Consider the following 21,014-nt stretch of genomic DNA (forward strand, 5'->3'; position numbering starts at 1 on the left):
ATGGTCAATGCTATAACATTTGATATAAGTTGCAATAAAATCTAATACAAACCATAAATGCAATCTCAATTTTAAAATAATTAAAGTTCAGGATCGATAATTGCATTTCAGATTTAGATTGACTGAGCTGCAGGGATTCACAGGGATTCAACTGCGTCTTCAGAGAGAAAAAATACCCTAGATTTCGTATCATATGTATGTAACTATCTCGGAAATGATAAAAGCAGATTGCAATTTGAGATAATGTTATTGATTATTATTCACGGTGGAAATCCTTGTTTGTAACTGTTATATAGAGGAAGTGAAAGCTTAAAATTCACTTAAGTTGAAAAGTAATTTTTTTCGCAACGGCTGTATGAAATAAAAGACAATTAGATATTCACTGTCGCACGCAAAGGTCAGCGCCAACTGGTGGTAAATTCAGAACTGACTTAGAAAGGAAAATATTGAAAAAATTTTTCACAGAAATTAATATTTAGTGTGTCGAACATATTGTAAAAGTAATTCCATTAATGGTGACCTAATAATTATATTTATTCTATTGTTTCTAACTTGCACTATCTCTTTTTCTCTAATGTTTTCCTTTTTAAGCGGCCATTTTTATCACGATTCGATGCGCCACCTAGTGAGTGTTGCGATGGCGAATATATGCCCGTATTCATAGACGTCACTCGAACTCTCCACTCAAGTTTTAATGCTACAGTTACAGTTTACGTTAAATATACTGTAGTATTTTAGCCTGTTTCGAGTTCGAGTGGAGCTCGAGTGACGTCTATGAATACGGGCAATAAAGGTATATGAAAGAATATAAATGACCATTCAAGGTCAAGCAAATACCTAAATCTTATTATATCCTCTTTGACATTAAAAAACTTTTTTCATATATACTTTAATAAAACGTAATTCTCGACAAATATTTCAAGTATGGCATATGGATTTAGAGCTGTCGATATCTAAAAAACTGTATTTTACAATTAATTTTAAGATGTTTTTCGAATATTACCATTAAATTTCTTTAAGACACCTTTACGATTATTTCTTTAAAAGGTCATTTGGCAAATATCATTTATATTTCTATAAAATATTTTATTTTGTGTCATATCTTTTAGATATCAGTAAAATGGAATCTTCAAGAAATCTTTCATGCGACATCTTTTAGATTTCTTTTAGAATTTCATAAGAATTTAATAAAGCTTCAAGGCTGTATAGTTTGGAAAAAATATACAAATTTCCTGCGAGTTGAAAAATTCAGCAGACTGTTTCAAAACTTGATTTTGTGATTCACGAATTCTATGTTCATTGTTAAAATACGACATTTAAGAGGACACGATCCCTCAAGAAAGTAGCACCATTCTCTTTAGAATTTTATACAAATGACTGAATGGTTGAAAAAAATTTTTAAAATGTCCTGCTTTCTGAAAATTGCTTGTTGATGATGACATTCCTTGACGATAAAAATCATTGAACAAAGTCGATTTCGTTAACAAATATCATATGAATGTTTTCTTTTTTGATTAATTTAAGCTTCTGCGGCATTCAAATCCCGAAATATTAAGTTTTTTGGGAAAATTAAGTATGAGCAATGGTGCTCAACTTGCATCCGTAACTGTCGGCTGGAGCTGTCAGCTATCTTCAGCGTCATGTTAATCAAAATTAAATTCCCTCCTTTCAATTATAAAATCATTAATAACTGTCTTTTATTAAATTTATTTAAATGTGATTATTGTTTTATAATCTCAGAAATAATTGCAGGATGGATAACCAAAAGATTGTAGACAAAACATATACAACACAATATCAAATGTAACGCTCTGTTACAATCAAACTATGATACTTTTAAAGAATACTAATAACATGCAACAAATATTAAGAGCTAGCCTTAATATAAAAGAAAAACCATGCATTGTTCATACGAAAATATAAATAAATTATACCGTCGGTTAACACTGGAAGAGCGTGTCTTTGAGCAAGGTAAGAATCAATAAAATATTATATTTCCATTATTTTATGCCCAAAACCACCTGCACAAGTTTTTCTTATAATATGCTAATTAATCAAAATTGAATGCATTTTGAAAAGAAATTAAACTACAAAGCCCTAATTTCACATAATAATGATGTGAATTTAGTAATTTTATTATATATTATGAAGGGAAATGGGCTTTAGCTCTAAATATTCATAATATTGATAAAAATTTAGTGCCTTTTTGATATTTTTGGAGGATCTGCTCTACGCATGAAATTTGCATTCTACCATTTTTTTAGTAGAAATTAGAACATTTCATTGTACATACACTGTGCCAAATTAATTTGTGGTTCATTTGGCTAACTTCAGTCCGTACGGTTCGTATGTATTTCATAGTAATAATTATGCGATTGATCTTACAAGACTAAATGTATTAATTCATAGCAGCGTCAGCAATTTCACTATAGTTGATAAAGTAGAAACTGAATATATTTGGAGGAGAAGCCAGATTTTAGTTTAAATTTCTTTCAAAAAGCTTTAATTAAAGGGAGAATGTGTAATTTTGTAATTTCAAATACCAACATTATGCTCAAGAATAATGTATGTATATTACTGAAGGATTAATATTTACATAAAACTTAACACAATTTAATTTTATATAACAAGGTGTGTGATTAACCATAGAAGCGTTATCTCGATCTCTATATAAAGTTATATTTTTATTACTCTTATATTAGCAGACTCGTGTGAATAGTTTTTGATTTATTTAAGAACATTTCATGAAATGAATTACATGGTGTCATTGCTATAAAAAAAGGGAGAGAAAAAAAGAAAGAGAGAAAGACAGTTAAAAATGAGCAAAAAATGTAAATACTATTGAAAAATTAATGCAACTGAAAGTTAACATACATGTTTTTGGTTGCGTCCAAATAGCACATTGAGCTTATAAAGTACGCATATATATTTTATGCTATATACGTTTATTACGCAGTAACTTGAGCGCTTTGTGCGGTATTTGAAACGCAACTGTTATCTCATAAAATTCGTCCAACGCAACGCTTTTTCACTTTTTATTTAATAAGTATATAATTATATACAGCTCTATATTTCTTACTCCTGCAATAATAATATAATTTTTTTATATACATTACACTATAAGCTGGTTTGTATGAATTCTCACAAGAAATTGGGAGTCAAAAATGATCGAAACTTGTAGCCGTCATATTACGATTATAATACATATTTTAATCGAAGTAATTATTCTTATCGCGCAAAGTAAATATATCATTTAAAATTTTTAAGAGGAGCCACCCTCTAAAAACGAGAAGAAAAAAAAGCTTGGTGTGTGTACGTGCATATGTATACAAAAGAGGAAGGCCGTTTAAAATTAATCGATTGCTATATATTAATAGTAAATTTTAAGTACAGCGATAGAACTTGTGGCCACATTTCTTATGTTTCATATCCAATTAATATTCGACCTTATATTACGTTAAAATTCTGTTTCCAGCGGAAAATCGTTGCTCTAATTGCGAAATACCATATACATATATTCTGTGATAAGATATTTAATCGGATGTCCTCTATGCTATTCTGGAACTTTAAATGTTAAAAGACACTATGTATGTAAATATTACGCATATTCTGATATATTATATCCTGTTATAGGACATGGCATCCAACAAAAGTCATGTACCCTATTGTAAAATATATATATGTATACATATATATATATATATATATATACTCTCTATTACAGGATATATCATTATTACGAATTCGAGATATTTCGCTTGTTCCATTGGATTTCTCATATCAAATATCCTTCTATGATCGAGTTATCTCATCTTTTATTATAGGATATTATAGTTAATATATTACAATATTTACCGTTGTCGATACACACTCTATTGTAGAATGCAAAAGTATAATTATATAGAGCGCGCATGTTATTGATTACTATAGTATTGCGAGCGTTGGATCATTAAACAATTATATTTATGAATGCAGAAATTATTTGTCGGCTTGTTGAATATCTCATAGACCAAATTATTATATCGATCGGTATATATGTATATATATAGGAATCAAGCGACGCGTAATACTTTCGAATAAGATTCTTTGGTAGAACGAATATTTAACATTACGAATAAAATGTTTACTATACAAATACGTTCATCTATAAAATTCTCTACGATTGCATAATAATAATAAAGAAAAAAAAATTCAACTATATAGTTTTATAATTGTTTATATATAATATATTTTATAGATTGGATGGATAAGTGAGGTTTATGATTTTTATTCAAGCATAAGTATACCTTTGTTAAGATTATTAATATCGGACAGTAGGGGTTGATCGAAATGCATATCTCTCTCTCTCTCTCTATATATATATATATATATATATATATCCAATTACGTAATATCAAATTATTATCAATTCAATGCGAAAAGCAAAACGAACGATAAGCATATTGCTTTATTTCAATAGACTACTAGTCCAGCCAGTAATATCGTCTAATAAATTGGATCATGCTCCTATTGGCCATTTCGATCAAAGATAATTTAAGAGGTTAGCTAGGCGTGGATGCATCGCCTCCGATTCAATAAATTGTTTAGTTTAATAAATAATTCAAGGTCCAAAGGAAGTAAAGGAAATACAGAGGAGAGGAGTGGGCTGTGATATCGGAGCCAATCGGCAGAGGCTTTTGGCAATCCTGTGGGAAGGAAGGGGAATGATGACTGTCATTCGCTTGTACAATGATAATTAATGTATAATACTTTCTTTTACCGACTAGATTGTGAGATCAGTGGTAGGTAGGAGGGGGACACAAAAGATAGTTTATTGGCCGATAGCCAGAGAGTATGCTAATTTTGACAAGAGATAGAAATGTGTAATTTTTGAAGTAGGAAACTAGCGGGATGTGGGATCCGGTAAATCGGCTGATCGAACACTCGGCCATCTTGTGTTGCAGTTGCAGAGCGTGTTACACAGAGGTCGCTGCGTCGCGTCGCGTCAGTCGCGTCACAATGCTTCCAGCGGTTAAGTATTTATATAGTGTATCGTAGTTTCTGGATAAAAGTGCCGACGAAAGCAGCTCCAGGTGTTTCCTTTCCTGATGAAGCCGCAGGTGCTGCTGCTGGTCCTGCCGCAGCTCCTGGCGCTGGTCCTGGAGGAGGCGCCATATTAACTGGATAATTGTACGCGGGGGGCGGAGGTGGCGATTCCGGCATAAATTTCGCTGGAACAAGCCATAAACCGTTAAACTTCCATTTGGCACGAATGAATAAATAAACACACACGCAAACATACACATCGCGCGCATTGCTTCTTATTCTTTTAACCAATGCTCACAGCCTTTCTTCCCTATTATGGTACCACGTCAACTTCATTAACCTCCAAATATTTATCATATGGGAGATTTCATGGATATATTATGCTTTTCACAAATCAAATATATATTCATTTGTTTGAAAATTACTCAAAACTATACAGTTAGAAATAAAATTCTGTATAATCGTCTGTAGAGGTTTATAATTAAAATTTGAACATAATGGAAGAGATCCACAGTGCCCTTCTAATAAATAAAATTGATTACTCGTTGATTCCTCGAAACACTTTGTTAACAGGATCTTTTGTAACAAGTCAAACAAAAATACTACATATCAAATATAAAATATATATTTATAAATATATCGAAAAATTACTCAACTTGACTAGAAAAGTAAATTATAATGAAATGCATATGTCAGTAATAAATCAGTATTTAAAAGAAAGAGTAAATAACATAAATGTATAGTTGATTGAGTGCAATCAAGAAACCAGTTAACATATCATAATTTGAACTTTATTTCGTGAAGAATATATAACAATATGTTGAGAAATATGAATGAGAAGTTTGCTGCATTTTTATAAAAAAATGAAAATATATTGTTATTATGCATCTGTCTGTTTAAATTTTGGCAACGATAGAGAAAATCTAATCAAGTTAGAAAAACAATTTTTTTCGCAGATTTATGTACAATATGTTTGATATACACATCAGTAATAATTAATTATTTACTATTCAAATAACTAACTTATTTATAAAATGTCCTTAAGCAGCCTCGTAGTCGAAAAACTGTTGACCTAACTGAAAGAAGCTGAACAATGTAAGAATAAAAATTGCGATAATAAAAAATGTTAAATAATAGCGAAAGTCGTGTAATTTTGGTAATTCTCCAAGTGGTCGTTAAAAAAAACAAACGAATAAAAAAAGAACATTATAAACAAAGTAAAAGAATCGTATCTTCGCGAATAATTTAATTTCAAAATCGCATGCATATTAAATCGATAAAATCTTTATGTTATTCTTACCTGAACAAATTTACGGAAAGCTCTCTATAAATTCTTCATGAAGATGCAAATTTCACTTAAGAAACGCACAACGCAAAAAAATATCATGTCCACTTTAAATGGAATAAAATTTGTTAGAAATAAAAGCAGCTATTCCAACTCCACAATTAGTTATAAAAATCAAATGATTAGAAAAAAAATAAATAAGAAAATCAATCAAATAAAATTAATAGAAATGTAGTTGTATTAATCTTTTATGAGATTGTGCATTTCTTTGTTTCGGCTACGTACTGAATTTTTTATTTGATACTGTACAGTGTTGAAAGCAGCATAACCATGATCATCATATAATCACCTTATTCATTCTACGTAGCCTCGATGGTTCCGTTGTCGCATACGTACACAATTATATTTCTGTACCATAAACACAATAAACGAGTTTCAAATAAATACACTGTCTAGATATTAGATTTCAAAAAACTTAATAAGAAATTATCGAATCCTATTATTACAAGTTACTAGAGAACCGGGCTCGAGCGGTTAACAGAATTATAAATTACAAAATTGCAAGGTTTAAATATTCGTAGGAACATGGAAGTTTCCAATAGTTACAATTATTGTAATTACGCAGTAGCTTCAAGAATCAAAGCATAGTATTACAAGTCGTAAAGAAAATTATTGAAGCTAATTTTTGACCAAAAAAGTGCTTGATGCAAATAAAGTTGACTTAAACAACAATTTAGATTAATCAACAATCATTCGACGGGTAGATATTTGCTCCCCGATGTACATTTTGTATAATTTCAATAAAGATTTTTAACAAATGGTTGACACGCATCATTTGAGGTTTATACAGGATAAGAGATTAGATAGCAAGATGATTCAATCGTGAATATCCGAGACTGTTTCCCTCGTACCGCGAGACATCGCATAATCATTAAATGAAACTTTACTAACATTATTATTATTCATTATTGTTATTATCATTGTTATTATTAATAGTTATTATTAACATGTATACATAACATCTGTAGGTAATATTTTTAAGCCTTAAAACTTATATCCTCCTAACATAGACGTTCCGGCAGATTTGATTTCCGGGAAAGTTTATTTCTCTCATCTGTTTATGATTGGTTTTTCCTTCTTCCGTGTATACAGGGTGCCCGAAAACTATTGGCCGGTTCGCCGAAGGGGCAAATCAGTGCAAATCACTGTCCTAAAATGCTTCTTCAGAATGAAAGAACAAAATGATCGCGTGATTAAGCACGGTGTACGTATAGAGAGGAGCAGACTTCCAGCGCCCGTGAGGATAAATGATATTATTTACAGTAGGAGATTGACGAGGCGAAGCAAATGTCGGTTCACCGCCGTGTGCCCGTGCACCGCCTATACGTAACCTCGCGAGCGCGAGTGCCATTTCACAAATATTTCTCAAACAGCGTAAACTGTAAACTCACTTCACGATAAAATCACAAAAGCTAGGAGTTGCCATTACGGCCGCCACAAGCCCTGCATTTATAGCCTCATTGATACCGTTTGGTATTATGACCACGACGATATATAAAGCGAGAGAGAATATCGTGTTGACGAATCGACATGCGACTTTGGACTCAGCGCGCGGCTATTCCCGCCATTTTGTTATGAGAGTGGAATGGAGGATTTGATTGGATGGCTGAATCGTGGGATGCAGGCAGGGTCCGCAGGGATCGCTGAATGCGCGTGGAAGAGTTGTACGATGCTGCCCCTGTACGATCAGCGGCCGAAACTCGTTGCGGGCAACCTGCATTAACCGATTAACCTCTCCTATTTGTACACTATACTTTTTCTCGCGAAGGAAGAGAGCCTCGATAGACGAAGGAAAGACGATTCTTTTCTCAATAATCGTGTAACACTTAAGCTCGTCTAACGTTCTTTTAGATCTCATCTATAAAAATAACATTTTTTCAATCGTTGGTAGCTATGACAATCGCAGTTATAAATAAAGGGAGTTTCTTCGTATATTATGGCAGATGTATTTCTAGGTGTTCGCTACGGTTAAGAGGGATCGTTATTTGTCGTCAGACCTTCGTCCATTGGTGAGATATCGAAAGAAAGCCGATTCTTCGAGCGTTGACTTTCAGAAGAACTCGACAAAGACGATGTTTCAAAGGTACGTGTGGGCCATCTTCTATATTCCTTCCTACAGGGGCTCCTTTTCGCGCCTTTCATTTTTCGTCGTTTTGTCTTTCCTAATATTTTCGAGGCTTTGATTTTCAAACAGATTTCTCGAACGAAAAGGAAAAAACCCTCTACATAGCTTTATCGGTCGGATCACCACAGATCGGACACATTTTCTTCTTTTTACACGTTCCAGTTTTTTCACTCATATAGTGCAGCTTTCTTTCCTCTTCCGATCTTTCTACCACTCTCACACGCATAAACTCTTTCGCCCTCGCCCTCTCTCTTACTCCCACTCCCACTCTCTCTGCCCTCTTCCCAGCTTTCGTTACCTTTTTAGCTCTTTTGCCTTCCTCCCCCATTTCTCTTACTTATTCTCGCGTATTGTTTTGCGATTCGTTGCCGCTGGAGATGTAGGCTGCAAAATAACAACAACGTATTCCCACATATATCGCAACGCCGACATCTTACTTTACCCGATATACGCCTCATATTTTAGATTATTGCTGATTTTTTTAATATTTGTTTCCAAATAAATGCATGCAGTAATTTGTGTATCTTGTCGTGGATAGTTTTGTTCTCTCTAATTATTTTTATTATGAAATGCTTACATTATGAATTATTCGAATTCATATGTATACGGTAAAACTACCTACGACAGACTATAAATAAGTTTATAAATAAAGTTTATTTAATCTACAGCACAGAATTCAACATGCGTTACATCAATATGGTAAAAATAATTCAAAATGATAATTGGATAAACCAATGATCTATTACCATTATCTCCCACAAGTATATATATAGTATATATACATATATATATATATATATATATATATATATAAATTATATCCTATTTTCAACACAAGCACTGAAGCTGAAAATTAGATTTGTCATTCCACATAAATTCACAAGCCATGCAGCATTAGGATGCGTTTATCGAAGATTTAGAAAAATAAACATTCTTGAATATCTTTTTATTACAAAATAAAATTATGTCCAGTAGGTTTGATCTTTTCCAAACCTATTGGAAGAACTCTGAGAAAAAAAATAAGAGAGGATTGCAAGAATTACATCAAGCAAAGCAGTCACGAGGTATGAAGATTGTCCCAGATAAGATTATTGTTATATTTTTCTTTTATGTATCATTTATCAATGTATTGTATTTTATATTTTGATGTATTTTATGATGCTTGCACTGTTGCTAAAATAAATTATAGGTTTATTTATTAGTTTGCATAAAAAAGAGAGGAAGACTTTCGTGCAGAATTGTGCAAAAAATAAATAGCCAGAAGAGCCTTATCTGTCAGTATGGTTAGAATCAGCTCCTTAAAAAGAAGGAAAATAAAAATATAAAGAGCCCCTTCACGGAACACATTATTAGCGCTATCAATACGCTACTGCGCAAATAAGAAAGTCTGAAAAATGTGCGCAGTAGCGTTGGTTGCGCTAATGGGCTCCGTGCAATGAAAAATACAAGAAAAAATAAAAATATTAAACATAAGAATAGTATTGGCTTGATTGGTACAAGCGGTTGTGTCCTTGACCATTGATACTCTTACTGTTTATCAAGAGACACGGTAGTGCCTCGACGGCAAGTACATATAAAAGTAGTAGATAATGACATGTCTATACCGCCGAGCACTACCGTTAACTTATACAGCAAGTTTGGCCGTTCCAATTTTCAAACCGATTTATTTCCTTCAATGATATCATGTTACTCTTACATTTTTCATTACGTGATACTTTTTAACCTGTAAGCGGCCGGCATTTTGGTGAGCGTGCAGAAGTCATACTTTGAATTATTTTTCTATAAGAAAAGTTCCCAATGGACCTGACATAAAGGCTTAACCTTGAAGTGTGCCGATCGGCACTTTCCGGCCGCCTGCAGGTTAATAGCCTGCTCCATGAACGGGCCCAAAGATTGCAGAGATTTTTTTTAAAAAGGTATACATATATATATATATATATATATATATACACATATGTATATATATGCATATACGAATAGGACTTTCTTATCTTGAGATGAGTAAAGGTGTAGAATGAAACTAAAATTAGAAAGATTTTAGAAAAATATGTTTCAAGTGCAGGAATAATAGTTGTCTTACCGTGCTGAAGAGTAGATTAGGGTGAAATAAATAAACCTTGTTTAACTTGTAACTATACTGTTGTTGATATTGTTCATATCATTGTTCGTAGTATCTTTATTGTGCTTGTTATTGATGTTGTTCTGGTGTCCATCGTGTTTTCATATTCTCAGTGGTTAAGTTTTTTTCTTCGTTACGTTTTGCACATGTAAATCACATATAGAGCACTATTTTTACCACCAGAAAATTGAAAGCAATTGTCTGGGACTAACTTCGTAAATAAAAGAAGATACCACCAAAAGTACAGACAGACACATAACATTTACTGTTGAGGCAAAAATAGGTTTCTTTCGTAGAAACGCATAGTTTTCAGTTATGTTTGTAAACAAAAGTGCTAGGTTCAAACGAAAGAGGTTAGGATTAGGTGGAATTGATGGAAATGCAGGAGTCCGCCAATCAAGAGACAGATTTTTATCACTGAATGATACCAGCTAAGCAAAGAGATTAATATAAGGCAAAATATTTTTGAAACGCAAAACGATGAAGATGAGTCAATAATTAATTAGAGGAAGATGGGTTGAGAGGGGAAAAAAAGAGTGGAGAGGCCCGTTTGTTCCATTGCTACTTTGCGTGACCAGTATCCTTAATCTCTTTATCTCCCGTATTACTTTAAATGAATGAGAATCGAGCTAAATTGTATTTGGTCGATACAGTTTAAAAAAGAAAAAATTAATTTAATCAGTAATCACACAAACGAAATTAACAAGTATCAATAAAAAAAAGCCGATTTTAAAAAGAGTTATTTTAACCTATATGTTACATGAAAATCTCTCTAGGATCATTTACTGATTGATTCAAATTTAACGGAGAAAATTGAATTTTATTATTTAATTTTGTAATATTAGCAAGTCGACGTTGTTAGTTTCGAAATTATCGGTTTTATTCATGAAAGTGGAAAAAGAGTTATTCGCAAAATAAATAATTTGACCGCGCCAAGTGCGAAGGTGCGAAGCGAGAACACAGTTATCGAGCTTTTGGTAATAATTAAATAATATAACGCTAGATGGCGCAAGAGTGAAACTATTAACGCGCAGGCGCCGCTATCCCCGCCAATCAGGCTTTCAGTTATAAAACTCCACGCTCGGTAGTTACTTTTAGCAATTTTATACGGCGTGTGACTAGGCGAGTCGTGTGGATGAGAGAGCGATACTGTTGAAAAATTCAATTGAAAATAAAATAAGTGAACTTCAATTTAACGAATACTGATAGATATCGATTGACTCTTGAATTAGCGGAGGGTAATTGTGTAAGAGAATAGAAATAGAGAAGCAAGTACACGAACAATACCTATTCAGGCAGACAGTGTTACAGTATACGAAGCTGGGATTTTTCAGGGTTTATTATACGTGGTGTACGTGGATAAATAGGTTTGAAAGTCGGGGAGGTTAAAAGTTGATTGGGGTGCGAAGGGTTATCAAAAAGGATTTAGGTTTCAACAACGAAGAACAATGGCTATAAACATCCGTGTAGGCTTCGGGTGAATGTCCTACAGATAGGGATAGAGAGAAACAGAGAAACAGTGATACAAAGTATCGCAGTTATTTTGCTTTCTACCTTCAAACTCACTCACACACAAATCTCTTCCACCAATCAGCGCGCCTACATGAAGTTTGCTAGACGAAAAAGAGAAACACAGAGATATCACACGTTAAATGATGTATGTGTTCGTCGATGAAAATTTTTTAATAAAATATATATCACGTTCAACATATAGGTAATCGGTGTTTGCAATTTTTTTTCATCATGACATTACGTTATAGTAAAATAACCACCGAAGAGATGAACTCCTCTTTTACTTACAGTATTGTAAACAAATGCATAACTTGACTTTTCAATTAATAATGTGATTCGATTTTTAAGATTATTTATTAATATTTATATGTGATCAGTTTTCGTATAAGGTCAATGCGACTCAAGCGAAGCACGTTCACATTATCATAATGCGCATTTTCCAGTAAAAAAGAAGAGAGTTTAGTATTTTTCACTGGCTTAGAACAATTCAGTAGGCACATTGGTTGCCTCTTACATCTCGTGCAAACATTTTCTTTGAAAGATGTTATTTCTTAGATGTTTGAACTGACAGTAACACTTGCCAAGAACGACTAATTCGAAATTCTTTATAATTTAACTTATCAATATAATATATAAATATATATATAAACTTCATAATCTTTGAAAATATATTTTAATGTTTAAATAAAGCAAAAAAAACTTAACTGTCAATAATACTTGCACAGTAACAGATTCAAGTTAATAATTTGAAAATTTAAATTTAATCGTAAGGATTGATATTTCTGAATGAATCGTTCGAAAATTTGGCATAATTACACCAACCAGGTACACAAAACATAGAAGCAGTTACAGTGGCGATTTCAGGATTAAATTGGGGTTAATTAGATTCGTGTACTTACCAACAATAATGGCCACCACGATGAGTCCAATGACGCCCATAATAATCATCATCTGAAATAATGAAATGTCACTCAATAGGGATACAAGTCAATAAATTAAGTATTAACAGTTTTTCCCAATATAATTATTTACCTTTAAGTTTTGTAGCCAAAACTTTCTTTTCAATTTTCCTGCTTGTTGCTCAAACTGTGACGCGCCTTGTTGCAAGGCATCTGGAAAAAAATCGATGGAATTAAAATTGAAACAAAGCTCACTCGATCGTTGCGCAAAAATTCGTGAGTCAATCTTAATTTATTTCAACTCATCCATGCTACATCAATTAACACTAGATATACGGACAGAGCCAATTTGACTCATTCCAAGGTATTTCAAAAGCATAATTTATATGTAAAAAATGTTTTCAATAAATTTTTTAATAATAAATCTTTTACTTAATTTAAAGTAGAACTAATTTCTATATATAAAGCTTCAATTTTCGTGTATTATTCAAATTATCTCACTTTGGTAAAAATAGGTATAATTAACGTCCGTAGATCTAGTGTTAAAAAGTAGATTGACCTATCGACTAAATAGAATTGCTAATTTTTTTGCAATTATACGGGAGAGAGGTGGAAATAAATCTTCCAATCAATAAAATGCTCTTTACTATTAAATTGCAAAGCAAATTTCTATTGACAAGAAATATTAGAATATTCTTCTAAAAAAATTCTTATATATTATTTCATAAGAAATTATATTTAATCTAAGTTAATTTGGTATTGAATTGCGAATAGCAAATTTTGTTACTAACACTGTCAGGATTCATACATATACTGCAGTTGTTTAAAGGTTAGGAAAGTTTTTGAGTAGAAAATGATCGAGGCTGGTCAGCCGCGTAAGAGTGAATATCGATCCGGTGGTCTCTCAGTAATCGATATCAACGTGCAGTCGGACGCGCAAGTTCGAACTACTTTGACGCTGCATGAGCCCCCCCCCCCCCTGCTCCTACCCTCTCCCACTTCTATTCCACTCATCGTTACGCCTCTCCCTCTCTCTCTCCCTCTCTCTTTCTCTCTCAATGAACCATCGCAATGCGTAATTGTACGCGCGCCACGAAAATAGATAGCGCCTCTTAATTGAGCCCCATATGATTCAATCCATTTTAATGAAGCCTGCAACGTAAACAGATCTTCTTCGATGAATGGAACGAGTGCTTGAATTTTCTTTAACAAATTCAATGAAACATTTCATTGAAACTCTTGCTGGATTATTTTGTATCGGTACTGTATATATTGCGCATAGTGATTTCAATCAACTGCAGATATTTAAATATTATTGAAATAATATATCTATCGACCTGATATTGATCGATCAATGACTATTGTCCGATTAATGATATAACGTTAATATTAATATTGAATCGAATAGACGCTTATTGTGTCCTCAGAGTAATGATAGTGGTTTAAGGTAGAGAGAGAGAGAGAGGGAGAGAGAAATATATATATAGAGCGAGGAAAGAAAAAAGTGTTGTTAAGTATGAGGGGGAAGGGAGGATCTCGATGCGTGATTGGTCGATCCCACATACCTGCTCGATCGTCGAGTTCGGATAGTTTCTGATCACGTTCGAGGACCTTTTCGACGTTTGTCTTCATTATGTCAACGACCTCGTCGACCTGAGCCTGCGTCTGCTGCAACCGTTTTTGCGAGGCGATCTGTTGGGGTGTCCTGGGCCCTCCGACTATCCCGTCGCTTCCAGCACCGGCACCCGCACCCGAAGCATCCGGCGCCAGACCGCCCTCAGTAGCCCTGCAAACATCAAATTTAAATCATTTGTCAAAATCAAAAAATTCTCCATCATACTCGCTCTTTTTACATAAATGGGCAAATATTTCCTTTTACACCGCGAACAATCGTCTACCAATCGTTCTCCATAAAACGATATTTTCATTTCTCGTTAAAAATGAAAATTTGCTTTTTGTAGTATTGCGTCGAAAGAGCTTGCTCAGATTTATCAGTGTATGTTTGAAATCTAATTTTGTTTGAATAGCTCGAGAGAGATCGTATTACTTTGATCAATGTTTCGTTAGGACGGTTGCGAGTAGAGAGAAGTAAATACGAGTAAGTGCGTATGTACCGAGAACTCGCGCATCGCAACAAGTATTTACTATCCATAGATTCGTTGGAGGAGAGGCGTGTCCGGACTCCGGCATCGCGTCGTCGAGGGCTGTTTTTTTCGAGACGTTCCAGTGATTAAGAGTAAACAAACGAACGGCGAGTCGAGCCCGAGTGGCACCGTGCGGCAAATGTGTGTGTATAGCTGTGTTTGTGCGTGCTACGACGAGTGACGCGGACTTCTCTTGGCTCGACCGGTGCAGCGCCTACATAACCTATTAATGATTCTATGTTGAATATATACATATATTGGACAGTGTATTTTCTCGTCGCATTGAAAAACCCGTGCAAAAGGCCAAAGTTCGTGACACGGTTCACACTGAAAATCAAATGAATCTTTCTTGCATCTTTGGTAAAACTTTACAGTGCTCTAGATCCTTTTCATCGTTAAATATCAGCTTTTTATTCTTTATTTGGTCAACTTGATATAATTCTTCACCTTGGGTATTTGACTAAAAACCTTATAATAACTTATCTTTCCGCCCAACTATCAAAATCTCTCAGACTCAGTTCTCTTTCACACATTATATTTTTATCTTTATTTCGTTAAAATGGTATTCATCGATTTACGTTTATAATTTAACATGTATGATAAGACTCATATAGTATCGCCCCAGCAAGTGTAAGTAGCGTGACCTGGTTTTCTCATTTAATCGACATTCATCGAAATAACATTTTTTTGCTTCGGTGTAACGAAGGAAGAAACAGCGACAAGTGCAGAGCGTTGAAATTACTGTAAAATTAGTGAAATGAAATACAAGCGGGGAGATTGAGATTAATTGTATAATGAGAGATGATGCTGAGAGTCTCGACTAGAATTGACAATACCCCTGACTGACGATGAGGTTTTCCTGTTAAGTAACAGAACGTTTTCAATTATTGATGACTGAATAAAAGGATAATAATAAACCATATGCGTTACGCGCGCGTACGGAAAAGTTTATCAATAACGACCGGCTATCGGAGGGTCGTCCATTTATGCTGACTAGAAAAATAGTAATTTTGTGGTAATTAACTAATAAAGCCGTTGGCTCTAGCATTTTTTCAAGCCCTTCAAAGGTTTGACACAAGTTAATTCTGACTTTCATCGAGTCCATCCGACAAAATTGACAATCCACAACTCTGTTTTAGCCAACAGAATTTTTCTTTTTTTCTCCCTTTTTCATCTCCTGCTGTAGGTTAAATTCTCCCTCTGACAAAGTTATGCGTATGTTATTGCTTCTTTCTTCAGTTCCAAACACGTTCGAGTGCCAAACAACTTATAGCTTACGTAGAAGCGCCATCGGTATATTTACGGTTATGAGAGAAAAACGAATAATTTTATTATTGAATTGGCGCAGAGCTCCTTATTATACAAAAACACCATTATTATTTGCCAATTACTCATTAACCACTTTCATCCGTAATTAAAATACGGAAATAAGTTTACTGTTAAAAATTATCGTGCTATACGTACTTCCTACGAAGATTAAAATAAAAGCTTTGTGAAACTTGGCAATGACAATACAATATGTATAGACATGGTCGACCTTTGATAATCACTATCTCTATTTCCCTCAACAAATTTTCCTTTTGTCCCTGGCCCCTCTAGCAAAATGTCTACTAACCTCCTCACAGTGACGAGATTTTAATTGATAATTAGTTAAAAATTGGAAATTTTGCTCTATCGGGAGAGTAACTTCGGAGCATCGTCCAACAATTGTGGAATAATACGACGCGTGGAGTGACGTGCTTCACGCCTGGACCGTTTGGCTTGCTTGCGGTAAATAATGAGTGGAACGTGGAACACATGGAACGCGTTTCGACTGTCAGCCGCCAGTCGCGCGTCGCGTTTCGCGTTCCTCTCTCGCTAGGCTGACTAGACACCGTGTATTTGCCCCTTACGCAGCTAGTAAATTTTACAGAAACCTCTCTTTCTCTCTCTCTCTCTAGATGCTTTTCAAAAGAAGCTTATGTATGCATTAACGATTTGTTTTCTCCAATTAATCCGCTGGATGTCATTCGTCTTGGTTTCGTGACTCGTCCAAATTAGCAGGCAAAGAGCTTGCACGCACAGTGTTGTCAGAGCGACATCTCATACAGACACACAAACCTCTTTACTAAAATTATCTGCTAAGGTTATGAAGCTGTCTAAAGAAAACCTTTCAGAAAATAAGTTTACCAGAACGAGACTGATTATCTATTTTATAGTTTTTAAGAGATGTAAGTAAAATATATATAACTATCGTAACACACGCTATATGTATTTCACGAATATTCTACAGGAAACACTGTGCTCTCAAAAAAATTAAGCAATTTGTACATTCGAGCAATCCAGCAAGAAGTTTGTAGTGCGCAAATAACTGTTACATTAGTAATCCATTACTGATTTATCTATATATGTATATACTACTATAAAAATGTAACTATTATTTATGTACTAGTACTAGTTGTTAATTCTTTCCTTCCAAATAAAAAAAAGAAATTGAAATCCTATCTGCAAAACTACTGCATTAATAATTTCGAGAGAGAGAGAGAGAGAGAGAGAGAGAGAGAGAGAGAGAAAAGAGGAAAGAACGAATAATACTCGACGAATGCTACTCATTGGAAGTTTTATTGATAACCTTTACGATCTCGAAGGCACTAGCGTCGCGATCATGTCGACGGCATTTTCAAAGTTTGACCCAACGACATTGGTGAAAAAGTTATATTAGTCCAGAAGCAGAAAAAAGTAATAAAGGATAAAAATACTTGAATCAATTTGACCGGTAAAATTTGGTAACTAATTTTAATGGAGTATTTTGTAAGGTTAATCAAGCATGGAATATAAGCAAGGAGATATACTACAGTAGCAGAATCCGTTATGAAAATCAGCAAAGAGGAAAATGACAGTTTTCTTAGAATTCCATGCTTGATCTCCGATAGGAAATAGAAGCTATGGGGAGGCATAGATATAGGAGGATTCGTACAACTATGTCGACAGAACTAAACAAAGAAACAAAAATTACTTACCATTGATATATAAATAAAACTGGACAATGATACAAAATTAATTTTTACAGTGCACCGTAATTTTAATATTTCCAAATATTTAAGTCATGCCAGCCAAAATCCGGCCAATTTAATTGAATTAAACATTCATGTTTAACAACACATATCACTAATTTTCTTTTTGCTCTTAGGACGCGATGTATGAGTTTAATGCTTCATCTACGAACATCAAGCCATATAAACTACTGTGAATGTGTCAGCATTGATTATCTAAATATAGACAATGAGTGTAACGTTTAGTAGACCACGAACCATGCACACTACGATCATTGTATAATTAACAAATAAGATATTCAATAAAGTTTATCAGTCTTTCGAAATTTGTTCAACTTAACCTAACCTATTGGAGGTGAATTTTGAGACAAATATAAAAGAGTAAACAAGGGTTTTTGCAAATGTTTATTTTCAACCACGAATCGTTAGTATATTTGTCTGTGAGTTGTTTTGCTGCCCCTGCTGGAATGAAAGGAGTGTAGAAAAAGTACGGAGGGGGGAGGAGGAGGAGCTTTAGAAATGGTAATAAATCAAGGTGGACCGCTTCCGCGAAAGCGGTATATAATTTATTATATTTCGTCTGCTGGAAACGGAAGTTGACCGTTGTTGGCATTTGAAAGGCTTATGATTGGTCCGAGCTAGAGAGAGAGAGAGAGAGAGAGAGAGAGAGGGTGCGCGCGTTTTCATTTTCAAATTTCCAAAGTCAGTTATTGATAGAATTGCATAATATTGATGTGAGAAAATTCTGTGATTTTCGTAAACACTGTTTAACCTCCTATACAGCTTTAACTTTTTATGGAACGATCGTTTAAAAATTTCTTGTTAGATTTATCTTTTTTCTCGTATAACATATGAGACACGATAGAAAATTGCTTTTAAAATTTTATGAATAAAGTATTAAATGCGTGGAATGATAAATTCTCTCTCTCTCTCTCTCTCTCTCGTCAGGTTGAAGGAAGAAGCGAAAGGGGTGCGCATCTCCATAAAGTCATAAAGGATGTGTTATGGTTTAAAAGCTGTTTATCTTCTTCCTCGGTTGAATTTGGGAGAGCAAATGTTCAGATGGATTCAGTCCCTGTGCATTTTATTGGAAAATTCTGGTACGGATGAGAAACTTGCTGGTGTCTTGCGTGCAATGAAATCGATTGACTAGAAAAGACCAAAGGAATTGCGTCTTAAAGTGGCGTCCCTTTAATATATCCGACTATAGGTCTTGACATTTCACACTCACACCTCTTCCCGTCCTCCGTCTATCTCTCTCTCTCTCTCTTTCGAGTTATACTACCCCTCGCACATACGTATGCACCATTCATACCGGTAGAGTCAAGTATACCTTTTACATTACAAATTAGCCACATTCCCTGTCATTTAATTTCATAATTAATTGTACGATCGCGCGAAGAGACAAACAAAATATAAAATGAAAGATTTGGGTAGTTTGCAAATGAATGCGATTGTGTCAAGCATATATATATTGTTTTTTTTAACTTGGTTAATTTTTCCCATGTGTACGTGTGTGTGTGCTTCCAACAATTGTCCTGCAAATATTTACCACTTTATATTTTTTTAAAGTCTCATTTTTCTTTTTTTCTGTGTTATTTATTTACAATAGATATATTATTATTGAGTATAATATGATATATTTTAATAGATGAAACGTAAGATTATTTGTAAGACACAATTTTAAGCTTTCGTGACATTAACTAAAAGAGGGACGCATTGAGTTTAAAATTGTTAATCATCCACGCTCTTTTAAAGTTTGGCACGAATTTTTGAAATAAAAATAATCGATAAAAAAAGCAGTGTGCTATTTTGTAGAGCACGACGCTTGCCCGATGAATTTTTCAGGCAGAGCTCATTTCTCAGAATCTAACTAGCAGGAGATTGGCCGCCCATTTTTCACATCTATAGGAATACCTCCTAACAGTCCTAACCCAACTACACAGTTCCTCTTCGGTTCGAAATGATCCACGACAATTATTTGCGTTGCGCTAATCTGTGTGGCACACTTGTTCTTCCAATACACAAGAGAATGGATTCTATAAGAAAGATGTTGCTACGTTCTCGATTCGAACGAACGTTCCAAGTATTTCAAGTGGAAAATTTGCAATTTTAACGATAATCTCGAGGCTTACGGAAGAGTGGAGGTTATGAAGGATTAGCGATGGTTTCAGGGCGAGAAAGGTGGGAAGAGTATATATCGGTATTTCGGGTCAAGTCAACCTACGGAAGAGGAGAGAATCGATTGGCAAAACGAAGAAAGCCATGGAAAAAAATGTGTCCGTTGGATGGAAAAATGGACGCCAAGAGACTCGTTACTCACATGTTTGTCGTTTGACAGTTTTTGGCTTCCTTCCGTCTATCCTCGGTCTTCTCTGCCCGTCAGTTATGCACGTACTTTTCACCAGAGACAGTCTGAGACTGGATGCCCGAGTTATTGATAAATTTTCCAGCGACACCTCGCGATATGCCGGTGTTCGAACGATATCTCGAATGTCCTCGAGTGTCAAGTGCACTTTCCAACCTGAAACTGCGCGGGAATCTGGAATTTTCTACGATTACAATCGAGGCCGAAAATTTCCTTTGGTATTTAATGATTTTTTCCGACACTGCCAGTTGTCGAGCTATAGAAATTCTTACGTGAGGGAGTGCAAGTTTAAAAGGACACGTCGAGAACTGACTTCGATTCGAGTAGTCGAGTCGCCGATGGCTCCATGTATGACCGAATACTTCTGGGCATGCGTCGCAATATCAGTCAATAAACGACATCACCCCAAAACCCTCATGCGCGAACACACCCTGGACACTTTCAA

General features: G+C 34.4%; 1 protein-coding gene across 5 annotated transcripts; it reads right to left on the bottom strand.

Moving 5' to 3' along the window:
• Positions 1-1,691: 1,691 nt before the first annotated feature.
• nSyb (neuronal Synaptobrevin) lies at positions 1,692-20,977 on the bottom strand. 5 transcript variants are annotated; one of them, XM_066740325.1, is made up of 6 exons: positions 20,842-20,977; positions 20,525-20,743; positions 14,591-14,811; positions 13,159-13,238; positions 13,026-13,077; positions 1,692-5,210 (listed from the first exon to the last, which is right to left on the bottom strand). In XM_066740325.1, coding segments are annotated over exons 2-6 (546 nt in total). In that variant the 5' UTR covers positions 20,527-20,743; positions 20,842-20,977; the 3' UTR covers positions 1,692-5,019. The 5 variants fall into 5 exon arrangements, with proteins under 5 accessions (XP_066596422.1, XP_066596421.1, XP_066596425.1 ...); XM_066740328.1 differs by adding an exon at positions 12,169-12,227 and having other exon boundaries at positions 5,072-5,210; positions 20,525-20,907; XM_066740327.1 differs by lacking the exon at positions 1,692-5,210 and adding exons at positions 5,237-8,879; positions 12,169-12,227 and having other exon boundaries at positions 20,525-20,907.
• Positions 20,978-21,014: the final 37 nt, after the last annotated feature.

Source organism: Prorops nasuta, unplaced genomic scaffold (assembly GCF_024137725.1).
Source record: "Prorops nasuta isolate Cenicafe-Biocafe unplaced genomic scaffold, Cenicafe_Pnas_1.2 PNAS00022, whole genome shotgun sequence".
NCBI classification, from domain to species: Eukaryota; Metazoa; Arthropoda; class Insecta; order Hymenoptera; family Bethylidae; genus Prorops; species Prorops nasuta.

What these genes read in the sequence shown, in the direction of transcription:
- nSyb (XM_066740325.1), bottom strand. An exon ending in CGAACTCGACGATCGAGCAG is followed by an intron (nt 13,239 to 14,590) that starts GTATGTGGGATC and finishes ATTTTTTTCCAG; the next exon opens with ATGCCTTGCAACAAGGCGCG. An exon ending in CGTGGTGGCCATTATTGTTG is followed by an intron (nt 5,211 to 13,025) that starts GTAAGTACACGA and finishes GGCTTGTTCCAG; the next exon opens with CGAAATTTATGCCGGAATCG.